Here is a 16,590-nt window from a genome sequence, read left to right as displayed (position 1 = left end):
GGACTCAAGGGCACAGACCACAAAGCTGGGGCCGGCTGGAGGCCTGGGAGACTGTGGGCCGGTTGCTATGGAGACCCGCCCGCGGTATCCCGGCATGCCTGAGCACCAGTGGCTCAATTGTAAACTTCGCAACGGGCGCCTTCTGATGACGCACACGGAAGCGTCGGCACCTCCTGGAGAAAGAGGGACCTTCGCAGCTCATTCCCGGAGGCCTACGGCGGTGGCGTTTACAGCCTGGGTCCGACAGCTCTCGGAAAGTCTCGGTCGTGAGGCCGGAGGCCCCAGCCCCTACGGTGCGTATGGTCACGCCTGGCGCTGCATTGGGCTTCCCGGGTGGGAGCCAAAGCAGAGACTTAACCGGTCCGGCTCTAGTGCTGGCCTTAGACGAGCCGCGGTTCCCTGGCCAGCCCGGTGAATCCGAGGGTGGATCGCGGCTGGATGCTCCCGGAGCGCCGCAGTGAGTTTGTTCTCTGCGTCTGTAGGGAGGGGTATCCCTTTCCTTGGAGGCTTGCTGTGGAGGTGCTTATAGCTCTGTAAAGAGAAACCGCATGTGCACTGCGCTTTACAGTGCGCCTCTTCACTTCTTACAACCGTCAGCGGTGGTGTATCCCCTGTTTGTTGTACCTGGGTTAAAACGAGACGGTTGGGACTTCATTTAACGAAGTCAGGATCAGAGTCAGCTGGAGGAAGGAGGTCTTTAAGACTCGTGCTGCGTCTTAGAAAGTACATATACAAACTGGTGAAAAGGAATTGCCAGCACGGGAACCTGAGGCCTGAGAAGGGGAACAGTCAGGCAGTTTTAGGGACCTGGGTTTTCAAAGCAGGAGGAAATGCTACTAAACTCTCCTGCAGGTTCATTGTTATAATTAGTTGAGTCGGTGGTCACCAGTTTAAGTAGTGTTACCAGGAAGAGAAGTAAAAGTCAATTCCTGCACCGCGAAAGTTTATTTTGTTTACTTTGTGTTTAGAAATCTCCAGTCATCCGGTGAGCTGGCACTGGGTGAATAAGACAGTAGTACAGCCCCTGCCCTGGTGAGACTCCCTCATTCACTGGGTGGATGGACATGAAAATGACAGACTAGGAGATGGAAACCAAGAAGGCTGGGGGAGGGGGCTACCCCACTATAGCTGGAGACGTAGGAGTAACAGCAGCATGAAATAGAAGCTCCCACTTGACAGAGAGAGCATCTGCATCCAGAATGGCTCGTTTTCTCAGGTGATCAATCTATTTCTGCAGAGGTTTCTCCCCTACCTCTTTGGTTGACCTTGGGAGTTCCATGACAGACTTCTTCTCGAATTTCTGCCTGACCAGTCACTACACGAAGCCTAAACCACTTGCCATAGTAGGTAACAGAGTTCCTGAAGCCTGGATCTAGTGGGAGCTTACATGCCCATGTCATTGGTCCCTTTTCGCATTTCTTTCTTTTTTTTTTTTTTTTTTTTTTTTTTTGGTTTTTACGAGACAGGGTTTCTCTGGAGTGTTTTGGAGGCTATCGGTCCAGCCCGGCCTCGAACTCACAGAGATCCGCCTGCCTCTGCCTCCCGAGTGCTGGGATTAAAGGCGTGCGCCACCACCGCCCGGCCCCTTTTCGCATTTCTGAGTCTTTGTACTTGCTCTTCACTCTGCCAGAAATGATCCCTCTCTTGTCTGCCCCGTCCTCACCTAGTCTATCTTCCTCTGGAAGCTGTTACTGCTGCAGCAAGCCCCAGATCCTGTCTAGACGCCTTTCCCATAACACCCTAGTTTTGACTCTCTTCACACCATTATAAGGCTTCTTTGCCTTCTCTCCCAGGAACTTGTCATTTCCTTGAGGCCAGAGACTGTCTGTCACAACTACACTCTAGCATCTACCACAGTGACTGTTGGTACCTGGCATATATTAGGTGCTTAGTAAATATTAGATAAGGGGGCGGGGTGTGGGAAGGGAAGGCTTAGCAGTGTTTAATGTTTCTGAAAGGCCATCTAAGGCAAGCACTGAAAAACGCTGGCATTTGCTACAAGGAAGTTGCTGTGTAATTCTGCCAGAGTAGCTTCAGTGTGAGTGCTGGGTACCCAAACATTGAAGGAGTAGGAGGTGAAAATCGGGACGAAAGTATGCACGAGGCCTGGGGAACTATAGAAGTTAAGTAAACTGGGCCAAGTTTCATTTATTTATTCACTTACTGGCTTACTTATTGGGGGTTTTTGACATAGCCTCACCAGCTATTGCCAACCTGAAACTCACTCTGTATACCAGGATGGCCTTGAATTTGTAGTAATCCTCCTGCTTCTGCCTCCTGAGTGCTACAATAACAGGCCTATACCACCACAGCTGGCTTTATTTTTTTAATTGTATTTGTTCTTCCACAGGGCAGAGAATCTAGTCCAGCTGACTCTGTAAGCAGCAACTCTACCACTGAACACACCTCCAGACATGCTTTTGTTTTTGTTTTAAGACAGAGTGTCACTATCTAACCCAGGATGGTCTGGAATTACAGACCTCTTGCATCAGCCTCTGGTTGGGGGTACATATGTGTATCACATCAGGCTCTCTCTTATTTTTTTTCCTTTCTAGTCCTGGGAATTGAGCCCAAAAACCTCATACATGCTAGCAACCTGCTCAAACTTCTCTCCTTTTATTTTTTTCTGAGCTTTTGTTTTGTTTGTGGTTTTGTTGTTTTGTTTTTCCGAGATGGGGTTTCTCTAGATAGTCTTGGCTGTCCTGAAACTCATCTGTAGGCCAGGCTGGCCTTGAACTCACAGAGACTCACCTGCCTCTGCCTCCCGAGTGCCAGGATTAAAGGTGTGCGCCACCATCCAGCTCTGCTTTTTCTTAATGCTAGGAAAAATCTGAGCACATCTGAACTTGCACATAGGAATGCACTTTCTGTCCAAGTCCTTAAGAAATTCTGGGGGCTTTGGGTAGTTAGGGCTCCACATTTATGAAAACCAAGTTCAAACCGCAGTCTTTGACCAAAACAAAATAAAAACCTGAGACTGAGTCATTTATATAGAACAGAGATTTAGCTGAGTGTGGTGGTGAGAGCCTGTAACCCTGTGATGTCAGCCGTTTGGGAGGTGAAGTGAGGGGTTCTACTGGTTTGAGGTCAGCTTGGGCAACTTAGGGAGACTGATTCTCACAAAAGGCTGGGGACATAGTTCAGTAGTAAAATGCTATCTTTCCCAGCACTCATGAAGCAGAGGTAGACAGATCTCTGTGAGTTCAAGACCATGTTTTAGGACAACCAGGGCTGTTATACAGAAAAACCCTGTCTCCAAAACAAACAAACAAACAAAAAAATCAAAACAAGGCTGGGCGGTGGTGGCGCACACCTTTAATCCCAGCACTCGGGAGGCAGAGGCAGGCGGATCTCTGTGAGTTCGAGACCAGCCTGGACTACCAAGTGAGTTCCAGGACAGCCTCCAAAGCCACAGAGAAACCCTGTCTCGAAAAAAAAAAAAAAAATCAAAACAAAACCAAAAAATTTTTTTAAAGAATCTGAATTTAGCAGGTGGAGTTCAAAGCCAGGTTGGTATGTACAGAGTGAGATCCAGGGAAGCCAGGGCTTCACAGAGAAACCCTGTCTTGAAAAAAACAAACCAAAAAGAATCGGGGTTTAATCCCCAGCATCAGACATTTTTAAAGATGATGTTGGTGTTCCTAGGGAGATGGCTCAGCAATTAAGATCACTGGCTGGCCGGGCGTTGGTGGCGCACGCCTTTAATCCCAGCACTGGGGAGGCAGAGGCAGGAGGATCTCTGTGAGTTCGAGGCCATCCTGGTCTACAAAGTGAGTTCCAGGACAGCCTCCAAAACAATACAGAGAAACCCTGTCTCGAAAAAAAAAAAAAACCTTCCAATATGGGCCAAAAAGGAGGAGCTGAAGATACGCAGGGAGAAGGAAACACTGGGGGCTGAAGATGCAGATGATAGGATTTGATCTAGAACACAGGGAAAGGCTGGAGAATTATGAGACTACTGGGAAGAAAAACTGAGCACATTGTAGGCAATTGCATGGACAAAGAAATGAGGCAGGAGTGTGAGAACTGGTCTATAGTGGGGTGAAGGAGTTAGACATATAGTTCAAGTCCAGTCCACAAAGGGTCTTGTAGGACCCACTCAGAAGCTTGGGTCCAGTCCCATCAGCAGTGGAAATCCTTTCCTGTTGCGACGCCATACCCTTGGCCAACATTCCCAAGCACCCTAGGATTCTGTAGGTCTATAAAGTATACGTTCAGTGTGGTGACAACAGTCACTTCCCCTTATTTCTTTCAAGGCTTATATTTGGCCAACTCCCAGTTTGACTGCTGATAGTGGACAGTGGTGAGTGACGGCCCAGATGCCCATCCAGCCTCCAGGCAAAGAGGCAGAAGAGATGGAGGCGGAAGGCGACTCAGCAGCTGAGATGAATGGAGAGGCGGACGAGAGTGAGGAGGAACGGAGCGGCAGCCAGACAGAGTCAGAGGAGGAGAGCTCAGGTGAGCCCCGCAATGAGTGGCACACACAAAAGCAGCAGCTTGCCCCTGCAGCACCAACACTAATTGGCCCCTCTCTCTCTCAGAGATGGATGACGAAGATTATGAGCGGCGCCGCAGTGAGTGTGTCAGTGAGATGCTGGACCTGGAAAAGCAGTTTTCAGAGCTGAAAGAGAAGTGAGCTTGGAAGTCTTGGGGTGGGCCTTTGGGCAACTGGGGTGCAGGTACCCATAATAAGGAGAATCGAGGGGGCGTAAGGGGAGCAGGTGTTTGCCAAGCACTCACCTGAGGACAGGTGATCGCTGGAGAAGCCAGGGATACAGCTGTCTTTTTAATTCCAGATTGTTCCGGGAGCGGTTGAGCCAGCTGCGTTTACGACTGGAGGAAGTGGGGGCTGAGAGAGCCCCAGAATATACAGAGCCTCTAGGAGGGCTGCAGCAGAGCCTGAAGATCCGAATCCAGGTGGCAGGTCTGTAGCTGCCCTTTCCTCCCAGAACCATAGCTTTCTGTCACCTGCCCTGACTCCCTTTTCTTGTGGATCTCCTTTTGGGGGATATTAGGGCCCCTAGCCAAGCAGATCTCCTCTCCCTCTTTGCAGGAATCTACAAGGGCTTCTGTCTGGATGTGATCAGGAATAAATATGAGTGTGAACTCCAGGGAGCCAAACAGCACCTAGAGGTGAGCTGGCAAGTGGGCTTCTGGGAGGGAGGCTGAGGTCCAGCCATTCCCCTGGCTGAGTAGCTCTCCCCTCCCAGAGTGAGAAGCTGCTGCTGTATGACACACTCCTTGGGGAGCTGCAGGAGCGGATCCAGAGGCTGGAGGAGGACCGCCAGAGCCTAGACATCAGCTCTGGTGAGGCGAGGGCCCAATCCTGCAGTACCTCCCCACCCCTGGAGCTCAGCTTCCCAGGCTGCACAAGGGGAGTCAAACAACCCACTTCTTGGGGTCCCTGTGAGGACGGAATGAGTCTTCAGGAAAGGGTCTAGCTCAGTATTCCACATATAGTGGGGACTCAAGCAGATTGGCTTAAAATGGGGGTTATCCAGCTGACACATGGATGCATATAAAAAAACATAGTCCTCTCCATAATGGTGGCATCTGTGTTCACATGGGGTTCAGGAATTACCTTCATCCTGTCTACTAAGCAAATGGAAAAACTGGGACTTAATCACGAAGGGCAGTGTCATTTTCGCAGACTTGCACCGATGTGCAGTAAGGACCTGAGTTGTCCCAAGAGGCCACCAGCCTCAAGCCTAAGGTTGGGGCCACTGCTCTGGTGGTGATGGGGAGAGGAGGGGAGGCCAGGCTGGTCCATGGTGAAGCCACAGGGATGGTGGGGGTTACCTGTGGGTCCCTGTCCTGATCCTGACTCTGAGTCTCTGGGCACAGAGTGGTGGGATGACAAACTGCACGCCAGAGGCAGCTCAAAGACCTGGGACTCACTGCCACCCAGCAAGAGGAAGAAGGCACCCCTCGTTTCTGGTATCCTTCCGCTCAAGTCGCCTGAAACTGGGCAGGACAAGGCAGGCCCAGGGCTCAGGGAAGTGAGATTGTGTGGGACAGAGTCAAACTAGAATCATTTATGGTCATTTGGTGTCACATGAAATGTCCAGCTTTCAGGATTTTCTTTTGTATCCCAGGTCCTCTGGAGCTCAGTGGACCCCAGAGAAACAGAAAACTAAGCTCACTGACTCCTAGTCATTTCCTGAGAAAGGATCAGCCTGTGAAGTCTTCTGTCTTTCCCTCGATGTCCTGGTGTTGGCCCCATGCTGTCTCAGGCCTTGCTCAACTCTTCTGGGACTATTGCTTGTCTGCACAGTGGTGTCTTGTCAGATGCTGTGTCCTCTGAGGTCCCTCCTGGCCTCCAGCCCCCAGCCCTACGCATGTGTTCTCTTCTGTGTTGAGCAGTGAGACAGGGAACTCACTGTCTTTGACCCTCCTGTGCTACACAGAACAGCACTGGGCTGAGGTCTTCTACATCCAAGTGTCAGCCCTGGGACTACCTCAGGATAGAGGTGGAGTGGAGATTTTATTGAGCCATTATGGGTAAAAGTAGATTTCAGATCAGAGCACAGTGTGCTATCAGGAGGGAAGAGTCCAGGATCCACATTTAGATGAGGAAGGGTCCAGTGAGCCAGTTCCTGACAGAGCCAGACAAGGCGGCAGGAGCAGGACCCCTTAGGATGGGATGAGACTTGGTCAGCTGATCTGGAAAAACTGTGTGAGGGGGATGGGTAAGGTTTCATGCCCAACACAGTCCCCACACTCACCAAGAACTAGTGTCCCTGAGGCAGGTGGTGGAGCTTGGGATTAAGCCCAGGGTCTATTTTTTCCCCCACTTTTTAAATTTAAATTAGAAACAAGCTTGCTTTGCATGTCAATCCCAGCTCCCTCCCTCTCTCCTCCTCCCCTGCCCCCACCAACCCTCCATGTCATCCCCCCTCCTCTCTCCCCAGGCAGAGAGGCCCTTCATGGGGGATCTCCAAAGTCTGTCATATCATCCCGGACAGGGCCTAGGCCCTCCCCCATGTGTCCAGGCTGAGAGAGCCTCCCTCCATGTGGAATATAAGCCCAGGGTCTTACTGAGTGTAAAGGCACATGCCTTTAATCCCAGTACTCAGGAGGCAGAGGTGGGCAGCTCTGAGAGTTCCAGGCCAGCCAAGGCTACATAGAGAGATTATGTCTCAAAAAATAAGGCTTTTGTCACCCCTCCACACCACCCATGTACCACCTCCCCTAAGCAGGAGGTGGGTGGTGCTGCCACCTGTGGAGCCTTGTCCCATTCTCCTGTTGTCATCCTCTTTCCTTGACCCCTGTGCAGGCCCATACATCGTATACATGCTGCAGGAGATCGATATCCTGGAAGACTGGACAGCTATCAAAAAGGTAGGTCCATTACTGCCTGTTCCCCCCGTCCTGCTCTGCCACACACCCACCCCTCAAACCCACCCCTCACACACTCATGCCAGCTCTGGTATCTGAGAGTATTTAGTTCTCTGCCTGCCCCTGAGCAAACATCTGCCTCAGCCCTGGTACCAACTTTGTGGTAGCTTGTTTGTAGTCCTCCTGCCTAGACTGACCTGAGGAAAGGGTGTGTTCTGGTTAGCCCTCGGTCCTGGCAGCTTTGATGGAGAGGGAAGCTGCTAGACTGGCCCCTGAGAAAAGAGGCCCCGGAGCTTGGTGTAGGAAGTTTTTTATATTTCATGCAATTTGACTCAGCAGCTTTCACCCTGGGCTGTGGGGAGGCAGTGTCAGCAAGTTAAAGCAGACCCTAAAGGGCCCTGTCTTCTCTCCACCCAGGCCAGGGCAGCAGTGTCCCCTCAGAAGAGAAAAGCAGATGGTAAGAACCAAAGAGGTGGCCCTGTCAGAATCCACAGCTTCATCTCACGATGAGGGTTTTGTGGGGATTTGGGGAATAGGAACCAGGCTGGGAAAGCTCTTAGCATGGAACAAGGATTTGCAAAGGTAGAATGGGGGGCCCAGTGGAGAGTGCTTGCCCCAACACCACAGAAGAAAGGTGGACTGGAGCCAGCCCGCAGCAGGGGCGGGACAGAGAGGGCAGGGAAAAGAAGCCCTGTGGGTGAGGGGAGCATGGCATGTCCCTCGGGGCCTCGGGGAGTGGTTGTTCTCTTGATTCACCTTTTAGTTTTCCCATTGCCCCTAGGACCCTGACCCTGCATCTCTACTCAGAGGGTCCTTGGAGCAGCTGGCACCACACACAGGACTAACATTTTTCTGCTAAGGCGGGGGTTGCCTAGTAGCTCTCCAGTGTTACTGCTATCCCCTGACCAACACTGGCCTGGACTCCTCCACTCTCCTTGGGATTTGCATAACTGTGACCCTGAAGCTGACCTGGCCAAGCAAGACTCCATCCCTGCCCACCCCCCACCCCCGTAGAGAATAACTTCCTCAGTGTCCCCCCAATAAAGATGGGCTTCATACAAAACAGCAACCCTCCTGATTTTGAACCCTGCCCCCCCACCCCCAACCACTGAGCCGGGCGCCACTGCAGGAGGAACTGGAGCCAGAAACATGTTGGGGTCTTGCCCGTCCTAGCTGTCGCTGGAGATGGCAGCTTCCCAGACTTTCTCAGGGCCATTCCTGGTGTCTGCCTCCCAGATTCTAAAGAGTGGAATAAAACTCATCCTGGGACCTTGATGTGGCTGATGTGTCTGCTGTTCTCCTAAAGGGAATCGGGGCTCTTGTGGGGAACACCTGGGACAGACTCTTCTGGAGTCCCTGTCATTTGGGACATTGTGACTTAGAAAAGAGCCTGGCCCAGAGCTGGAGGCTACACGTGGCACAGGCAAACGAGTGAGCGCATGGCCTGGGTGGAGAAGAGGCTGTTCCACGTGCCTGGAGGCCAGGTCATGTCTGCACCTGCCCCAGTCACTTGGCAGATTGGCAAGGCAGGCCTGTGTGTGGGAGGCAGCTAGCAGCAGCACCATGTGCTGACGACCTCACAGCCACACTCCCCCCTGGTTAGCAGTGAGTGTCAGAACCACCCCCAGAGCCTCAGTTAAGCAAAGGGTTTAGTTTCCATGGAGACACAGCATCCTTTCTCCATAGCAACCTGAAATCACAAAACCCAAGTTAGGTTCAGGAATGAGTCATCTGTGACCAGTAGGGGGTGCTCTCCCACAAGGCTGACCCCCTCCAAGGCAGGAGCCGATGAACAAGTGACCGCAGACTTCTTGAGGTGACACAGGGGTGAGGCTTGGGCCTCTGGGAACTTGGTCTGCCCTCCTTAACTCCTCCCTACCCAGCTGCATAGTGTGAGCAGGCTGTGTGTGAGGAAGTGCTGTATGGAGGTGGTCCCCTCACAGCTGAGGCCCTGATATAGTGACACTAACATGGAGGGGGCCCCTGCCCTGCAAGGCTGGGCCCAGAATAGAAGAAGTGGACACTGGCCACATGGAGTGGGCATACAAGAGTTAACTGGAGGGGTGTGACAGGGTGAACCGCCTTCAGGAAGTGTTACTCACCACCGCCAGGAATGTGCACGCCTGTGCCTTGGGGGTTGGATTCTCTTCCTGAGTCCCAGGAGAAGCTGAAGGAGCTCCCAGTCATGGAAGACCCTGGGGAGACAGGAGCACACCCTTTGGGAGCTGCCAACCTGAACTTTGTTCCTGGACACCAACAGAAAGAAAAGTTAGTGAAGTTGGGAGGGCAGTGACAGAGGGTCTGGCAAAGACAGGGTAGGTGGGAGCCCCGAACCCAACTGCTGCTCAGGTCTGGGTGTGTGCCCCCAGGCCATCTCCAGACCCTCTGTATGACACGCCTGAAGCCGGCGGGGCACCGGCAGGTGGGTCCCAACCACCAGCACGCACTGTGAGCCTGCGGGAACGGCTGCTGATCACCCGGCCGGTGTGGTTACAGCTGCGGGCGAACGCGGCAGCCGCACTGCACGTGCTGAGGACAGAGCCTCCAGGGGTGAGTCTTTCCCTTCCTCCAGGACTGGCCCGCCAAGGGTGGGAGAGAAAGGGCCTGGACATGGAGCCTCCTAACCCTGTCCACTTGCAGACCTTCCTGGTACGGAAATCTAACACTCACCAGTGTCGGGCTCTGTGTGTGCGGCTGCCAGAAGCCAGTGGCCCCTCCTTTGTCTCCAGCCACTATATCCAAGAGAGCCCTGGCGGTGAGGGGGCTGGCCTGGCGGGAAGGGGCTGGAGACAGGCGGGGGAGGGAGGTCCCCAGAGAGCAGCCTCACTCCCAGTGTCTCTCAGGCATCTCTTTGGAGGGTTCAGAGCTCATATTCCAGGACCTGGTTCAGCTCATATGTGCATATTGCCATACCAGGTGAGTCTGCCCACCTGCCCGCCCGTCCACCTGCCGGGTGGGTGCCTGATGACCGCATGCCCTGCTCCCTGGTGTTGCCCCACCCCCCACCCCCACCCCCCCACCTCCGCACCTGAATACCACTTGCTCTTGACTGCTCCTTGTTCTGACCCTAGGGACATTCTTCTCCTCCCACTCCGGCTCCCCAGAGCCATTCATCAGGCAGCCACCCACAAGGAGCTAGAGGCGATCTCCCATTTGGGCATGGGTAAGGGTTCCTTGCAGCCCATTGTACAGATGGACACATAGAGACCAAATGGGGGAAGAAAGGGCAATCAAACTTTTTCTTTGTGGGCACCCTCCTGAGCCAGCTCTGAGGCTCCCATTGGTTTCTGATTGCTAGAGTTCTGGAGTTCCTCCCTTAACGCCAAGGTTCAGCAGAGGCCTAGTGAAGCCCCACCGATACCCAAGCTGAAGGCTCGCTCCCCTCAAGAGCTGGACCAGGGCACTGGTGCAGCCCTCTGCTTCTTCAACCCCCTCTTCCCAGGGGATCTGGGCCCCACCAAACGTGAGAAATTCAAGAGGAGTTTTAAAGTGCGTGTGTCCACAGAGACCTCCAGCCCCCTGTCTCCACCCGCTGTACCGCCTCCCCCAGTCCCAGTGCTGCCCGGGACTTCTTCCAGCCAAACAGAAAGGCTGCCTCCTCGACAGCTGCTGCAGAGGGAGAGCTCAGTGGGGTATCGTGTGCCAGGGACTGCTTCCGGCCCGAGTCTCCCTCCCCTACCTTCACTTCAGGAGGCGGACTGCGGCTCCCCCAGCAGCTCGGAGGAGGAGGGTTCTCCAGGAAGCTCTACAACCTCCCCGCGCCTGGGCCGCCCAAGGCAGCGGCGGCCTTTGCTTCGGTCCATGAGTTCTGCCTTCTGCTCTCTGCTGGCACCAGAGAGGCAGGTGGGCCGGGCAGCCACAATGCTAATGCAAAACCGATATACAGCTGTGGGTCAGCTAGTGCAGGACCTACTGACCCAGGTTCGTGCTGGTCCTGAGCCCCGGGAGTTGCAGGGCATCCGCCAGGCCCTAAGCCGGGCCCGGGCCATGCTCAGTGCAGAGCTGGGTCCTGAGAAGCTGCTACCACCGGAGAGGCTTGGTAAGGCCCCAGCCCTGGCCTCCACAGGTTCAGTTCCTGGCTCTCCGTCCTCCCTCATCCACCTCTCTCCTTGCCTTGGTGCCTAATGATGTACTCCTAGTTTCCCTGCACCCCCTTCCCCCACTACTTTTGCAGTGAATCCCATCCCCCACCCCTCCCCTACCTCCTGTCTTGACCAGGGCCTCCTGCTCTTCCAGGCCCCTTTGGGCTGACTGTCTGCTCTCCTCTGACAGAACTGGTCCTGGAGAAGTCCTTGCATCGCTCTGTTCTCAAGCCTCTTCGACCTCTTCTAGCTGCCCGCCTGTGGCGCCGTCTTTCCTCAGATGGTTCCCTTGGCCGCCTAGCAGAGGGCTTCCACCTGGCCCGGACCCAGGGACCTGGAGCCTTTGGGTCCCACCTGTGCCTCTCCTACCCAGTGGAGACAGAGCAGGTGCGCCAGAAACTGCTTCAGCTGCTTGGCACCTATTCACCGAGCGCCCAGATCAAGCGGCTCCTGCAGGCCTGCAAGCTGCTCTACACAGCCCTGCAAGCCCAGGCGGGTATGACCCTCACCACCTTCCCTGCTGCCGCTCTTTCTGAGGAGAGACTGAGCCCCCTCTCAGAGGAGGTCCCAGGCCCCCAGAAATGCAAAGAGGGCAGAAGGATCCAACCCCCCCCCTCGTCTCAGGATCTCTAGAAAGTAGAGTGTCTTTCTTCCCTGTGAGTCTAGGGGTCTGGCAGGTGCAGGGGAGGAGTCGCTGTCTAGGTCGGGGGTTGGACCTCTGAGGAGGCTGGAACTCCCTCCTTCCCATTTTTCCACAGGGGAGGATGCAGGTGCTGATGAGTTCCTGCCTCTACTGAGCCTCGTCTTGGCTCAATGTGACCTTCCTGACCTCCTGTTAGAAGCTGAGTACATGTCGGAGCTACTGGAACCTACCCTGCTCACCGGAGAGGGTGAGGGTCCCCTCACTTCCTGTCTAGGTGGAACTGAGGCTTCTTAGTTGCTAGTAGGTCCTGAGCAAGTAAGGAAGGCAGGGCGCCTTATCCAGACTGAGCTGCATTCTATGTGCCCTGTTTCCTAGGCGGCTACTACCTGACCAGCCTCTCCGCCAGCTTGGCCTTGTTGAGTGGCCTGAGCCAGGCCCGCGCTCTCCCACTCAGCCCAGCACAGGAGCTCCAGCGCTCTCTGGCCCTCTGGGAGCAGCGCCGCCTGCCGGCCACCCACAACTTCCAGGTAAAGGGCCTTTCCTTGTCTACTCCAAACTGGCTTGATCAGAGAGGCTCTGACGTCACCCAGCACAGGTCCTCTAGTCCCGCATCAGCCTCCGATAGAAACAGGTGCCCGTCTAAGCAGCCCTCGCAGGGAATGTGCTTCCTGGAGCAGGCACTGGGCTTTGAGCTCCAGGGTAGCCTGCTTGAATATTCACAGAAACTCTGAAGTAGAGCATTGTTTGACCCATTTTACAGTAAGGAGGTAGAAACTGAGGTGGAGCGTGAGAACTTCTTGGCCCCAATAATAATAAAAGTTTTACCTTCCTTGTCTGTGTCCCGTTTGGGCCTTGGCCAGGGTGCACTACCTTGAACTTCAACCTCAGTCTTGCTATGAATCCAGACTTTGTCACCATACCCCAGCCTTGTCCCAACTCTGTCACTTTTCCCCGTGCCTTGGTTTTCTCATCTCTAAAATGGGCACCTGGGCCGCCATGAAGGTTAGATGCACTGGTGACTGTTAGGTTAATGCGAAGTAATTAGCCCCAGGAACGAAAGATTGTCCCTTGGGCGCCCTTTCAGGATTCTGAGGCTCCCTCTGGGCTGGTCTTGCAACTATACCACTTGCCCACACCCATTTCTCCCTGCCCTAGTGTCCCCTTGGAGCTCACCCCATCCCATCCCTCCCATCCCTGCACAGCTTCAGCCTTCTGCTTTGGAGGGAGCCACCAGGCATAGCTGAGGAGTTGTTCTTGTCTTCCGCACAGCACCTCCTCCGAGTGGCCTACCAGGACCCCAGCACAGGCTGCACCTCCAAAACCCTGGCTGTGCCCCCAGGGTCCTCAGTTGCCACCCTGAGCCAACTCTGTGCCACCAAGTTCCGAGTGACCCATCCTGACGCATTCGGCCTCTTCCTCTACAAGGACCAGGGCTACCACCGCCTGCCCCCTGAAGCCCTGGCCCAGGGGCTTCCTGCAACTGGCTACCTCATCTACCGCCGAGCAGAGAGGCCTGAGACCCAGGGGGCTGCAACAGAAAAGGCAAAGACAGGCAGTGAGAGGCAAGAGGCGGGAGCGTGGGAGGAGGAGAAAGGGGGCCTGAAGAGTGAGGGAGAGTCAGAGACAACTGGTGCCCGAGGAGGCGGGCACCAGGCCAGAGGAGCTCATGCACAACCAGAGGAGCAAAGGGTAGAGGGAAGCCAGGCTGCAGAAGAGTAGCCAGAAAGAGCCGAGAGGGTGACCTGGGCCTCCAGGAGCCTGAATCTGCCCTTCCCAGCTGCCAAGCTTCCTTCGCCACCCACACCCAGTTCTCTGTTGTGTCTGCCACCACCTCTGTCTGATCTTCATGAGTCCACCTTCTAGGAAACAGGGGCTGGACACATAGACTAGGGCAAAGTTAAGAGAGTTAGAAGACTCCAAGACCCTGTGTCCAAGGCCCCTGGCCTGTGTTCCTCCCGAGCCCACAGGGATAAATGTCCCTGGAAAGGGGCAAATTCATCTAATGGCCAACTCCAGCATAGGAGGAGGGTGTTCCTGGCTGCTTTTGCCTCTCCTGCTGCCCATGGGCACAGGGTGTGTTGCTGGAGTTTCCAGACCCTGAACAATCCTGGTCTCTCCTGGTTCCAAGAGCCAGGGCGGTGGTAGAATAATAGCCAAGGTCCCCAAGGGCTCTTCCTGGTTTGCGAAGAGGGGCGTGAGCACCCCAAGGGCTCTTCCTGGTCTGCAAAGAGGGGCGTGAGCACCCCAAGGGCTCTTCCTGGTCTGCGAAGAGGAGCATGAGCACTGTTTTGCAGGGCTTCTGGTGATCCAGGCCCCACGTGGATAGTTGGCAACAAAGACTGGGCAGGGGAAAGGGAGGAAAGGACAGGTGTTAGCGGCCACATCATTCCTTAGGGTCCTGGCCACACCAGGCAGGCCTCATCTGTGTCTTCTTCCTCAGTCAGTCCAGAGACTGCCCTGGAGGTCAGGTCACAAGAGAGAAAGCACCTATGTTCCGGCCGTTTTTCAAGATCAGAAGTCTAGTGAGGCACTTCAGTATTTCTGGGAAACTGGACCCTGAGAAGTAATTCCCACTAGCAGGAAGAGAAGTTTCCAGAAGAGAGGTGTTCCGCAAACATTGTCTTTGTACTCCTCTTTTGGGGCTCTTGCAAATGCCGGATCATAAGGCACAGCATATAGCTTGCAGGCCCTACTGCAGGTAATTCCCAAAATGTCTTAACAAACTATCCCCTCAAGGCCAGGGCTGCCAGAGGGAAGCCGCTGCAAATCTGAGCAGAGGAAAATCTCCACCAATAGCCACAAGAGGGCATGCACAGCCTAAGACGCTACAGAGGGTGACAACTCTCCCCACACCCACACCCACACCCACACCCCGGGTGTGTGTGTGTATGTGGGGATAAAGAGAATTTAAGAGCCATACAGTGTAGGCTGTCACTGGCCTTACACCCTTACAGTTATTGACAGCCTGGGAAATGCAGGGTGGAGCCCACTTGCAGTCAGAGATTTTTTTTTCGAGACAGGGTTTCTCTATTGTTTCGGAGGCTGTCCTGGAACTCACTTTGTAGACCAGGCTGGCCTCGAACTCACAAAGATCTGCCTGCCTCTGCCTCCTGAGTGCTGGGATTAAAGGCGTGCGCCACCATAGTCAGAGGTTATTAGGAAGAATTGCTTCCAGTCTCAGGCGCTCTCCTGACACCAGCACGAGGACACCAGCTCACATGTCACATTACAACAAAGAGGCAGAGGCGTGGACCCTGACTTTCCAATCCACATTTAGCCAGTGTAGGGCTCCAAAGTAGTCACTAGGCCACGAGTGTCCTTCCTTCCCCACTTTCATGCCTCCCTAGTAGGGGAGAGTGTGGGAGAAGGGGCAAGTCCATCTGGTGTCCCATATGGGGTGGAGGGGGAGGGTGTCCCAGCTCCTTGTGCCTCTCTACCACCCAGAGGCACAGACAGGGTTGCTGGGACTTCACAGCCCTGAGCAACATGGCCCTTTATTCCATGCTATGTCCTCCCTCCCCACAACGCTCTGTATAGGATGGAGTACTATCAGGTGCTCAATAAATGGTGTCCACTGACTGAAGCTTGGTAACTAGCAGTAAGGGACTGGGGTGGGGTAGGGTAGGGCAGGAAAGCTGTTTCTGGGAACGAGACACAGGACGTGTGGCGTGCGGTCCCAGGGGAAGGACCTGGAATGTCTGCAAAGGATGATCAGAGACCCCGTGGGCAGGATACGAAGCTGGTCCCATGGGAACCAGGTCTCTGGGACATCCACAGACCCTGCCTTTTGTGCACAGTTCTAATTCTGGGCTCAGTGTGGATCCAGCTACGGCTTAAAGAAGCACTTCTGGGTCCTGCCTGCTATCTGAACTTTTTTTTTTTTACTCTGATCACCTACCAATCCAGGCCAAGTCAGTATGAGCACAATTTGGGATCAATGGAAGACTAACCAAGCGGGGTTGGTGGTAAGATGACAGTCATACTGGTGTCTCCATCTTATTTTTTTCCTCCCAATGTCTCCATGTTACAAACAAGGAACCTGAGGCCTTCTTCAGGAAAGTGGCTTGTTACAGGACAGAAAACTCAACATATACCTTCCAGAGAGAATCATTTAATCATACTCCCAACAATCAAAGTCAGGCATCAGAGCACATCTGTAATCCCAGCACTCGGGGAGCTAAACAAGAGTGTGGAGTGAAGGGTTATCCTTGGCTACATAGTGGAAGCCAGTAAGACCCCATCTTTAAAAAAAAAAAAGGGTGTGTGGGTTTTGTGCTTTAGAGACAATTCCAAGTAACCGTGAACCGCTGCATTCCAGGGAACTCTACCATTCCTACCATCTTCTATGTCCTAGAAGTCAAGGCTCTGAGATGTGCTGTGCCTTGTCCGGTGACCACTGCTGCAGTGCAGGATGGGAACACTGGTTTGGGCGTCTCGAAAGCAGACATGTTATTTCCTTGCTTGACAATGTTGCATTTGCCATTTTAAAGTCAGGGCAGTTGCATGTGTGAGTTTGTTTATTATCTG

At 54.0% G+C, this 16,590-nt stretch overlaps 2 protein-coding genes and 1 long non-coding RNA gene across 5 annotated transcripts; 2 read left to right on the top strand and 1 right to left on the bottom strand.

Annotated features, from left to right (window-relative positions):
• The first annotated feature begins 124 nt into the window (after positions 1–124).
• On the top strand, positions 125–8,613 carry Brms1 (BRMS1 transcriptional repressor and anoikis regulator). Of its 2 annotated transcripts, XM_013115083.3 has the most exons (11): positions 125–293; positions 1,238–1,343; positions 4,257–4,458; positions 4,542–4,632; positions 4,797–4,924; positions 5,054–5,133; positions 5,211–5,307; positions 5,845–5,937; positions 7,277–7,341; positions 7,756–7,795; positions 8,120–8,613. In XM_013115083.3, exons 3-11 carry the CDS (start codon positions 4,320–4,322, stop codon positions 8,125–8,127), a joined length of 741 nt encoding a protein of 246 aa, XP_012970537.1. In that variant the 5' UTR covers positions 125–293; positions 1,238–1,343; positions 4,257–4,319; the 3' UTR covers positions 8,128–8,613. The 2 variants fall into 2 exon arrangements, with proteins under 2 accessions (XP_012970537.1, XP_005064084.1); XM_005064027.4 differs by lacking the exon at positions 1,238–1,343 and having other exon boundaries at positions 126–293.
• LOC110340802 lies at positions 6,466–11,130 on the bottom strand. The gene is made up of 3 exons (XR_002382621.2): positions 11,018–11,130; positions 9,441–9,533; positions 6,466–6,672 (listed from the first exon to the last, which is right to left on the bottom strand). It is a non-coding gene; the product is annotated as an uncharacterized LOC110340802 (long non-coding RNA).
• On the top strand, positions 9,110–15,641 carry Rin1 (Ras and Rab interactor 1). 2 transcript variants are annotated; one of them, XM_013115063.3, is made up of 11 exons: positions 9,110–9,154; positions 9,450–9,606; positions 9,708–9,888; positions 9,979–10,093; positions 10,182–10,254; positions 10,410–10,501; positions 10,637–11,377; positions 11,611–11,916; positions 12,179–12,310; positions 12,439–12,590; positions 13,333–15,641. In XM_013115063.3, the coding sequence occupies exons 2-11, from the start codon at positions 9,452–9,454 to the stop codon at positions 13,780–13,782; spliced, it is 2,397 nt and encodes a 798-aa protein (XP_012970517.1). In that variant the 5' UTR covers positions 9,110–9,154; positions 9,450–9,451; the 3' UTR covers positions 13,783–15,641. The 2 variants fall into 2 exon arrangements, with proteins under 2 accessions (XP_012970517.1, XP_040605780.1); XM_040749846.1 differs by lacking the exon at positions 9,110–9,154 and having other exon boundaries at positions 9,452–9,606; positions 13,333–13,625; positions 14,504–15,641.
• The last annotated feature ends 949 nt before the right edge of the window (positions 15,642–16,590 follow it).

This window comes from Mesocricetus auratus, unplaced genomic scaffold, assembly GCF_017639785.1.
Source record: "Mesocricetus auratus isolate SY011 unplaced genomic scaffold, BCM_Maur_2.0 Super-Scaffold_4256, whole genome shotgun sequence".
NCBI classification, from domain to species: Eukaryota; Metazoa; Chordata; class Mammalia; order Rodentia; family Cricetidae; genus Mesocricetus; species Mesocricetus auratus.
This window is presented reverse-complemented; position numbering and strand designations above follow the sequence as displayed.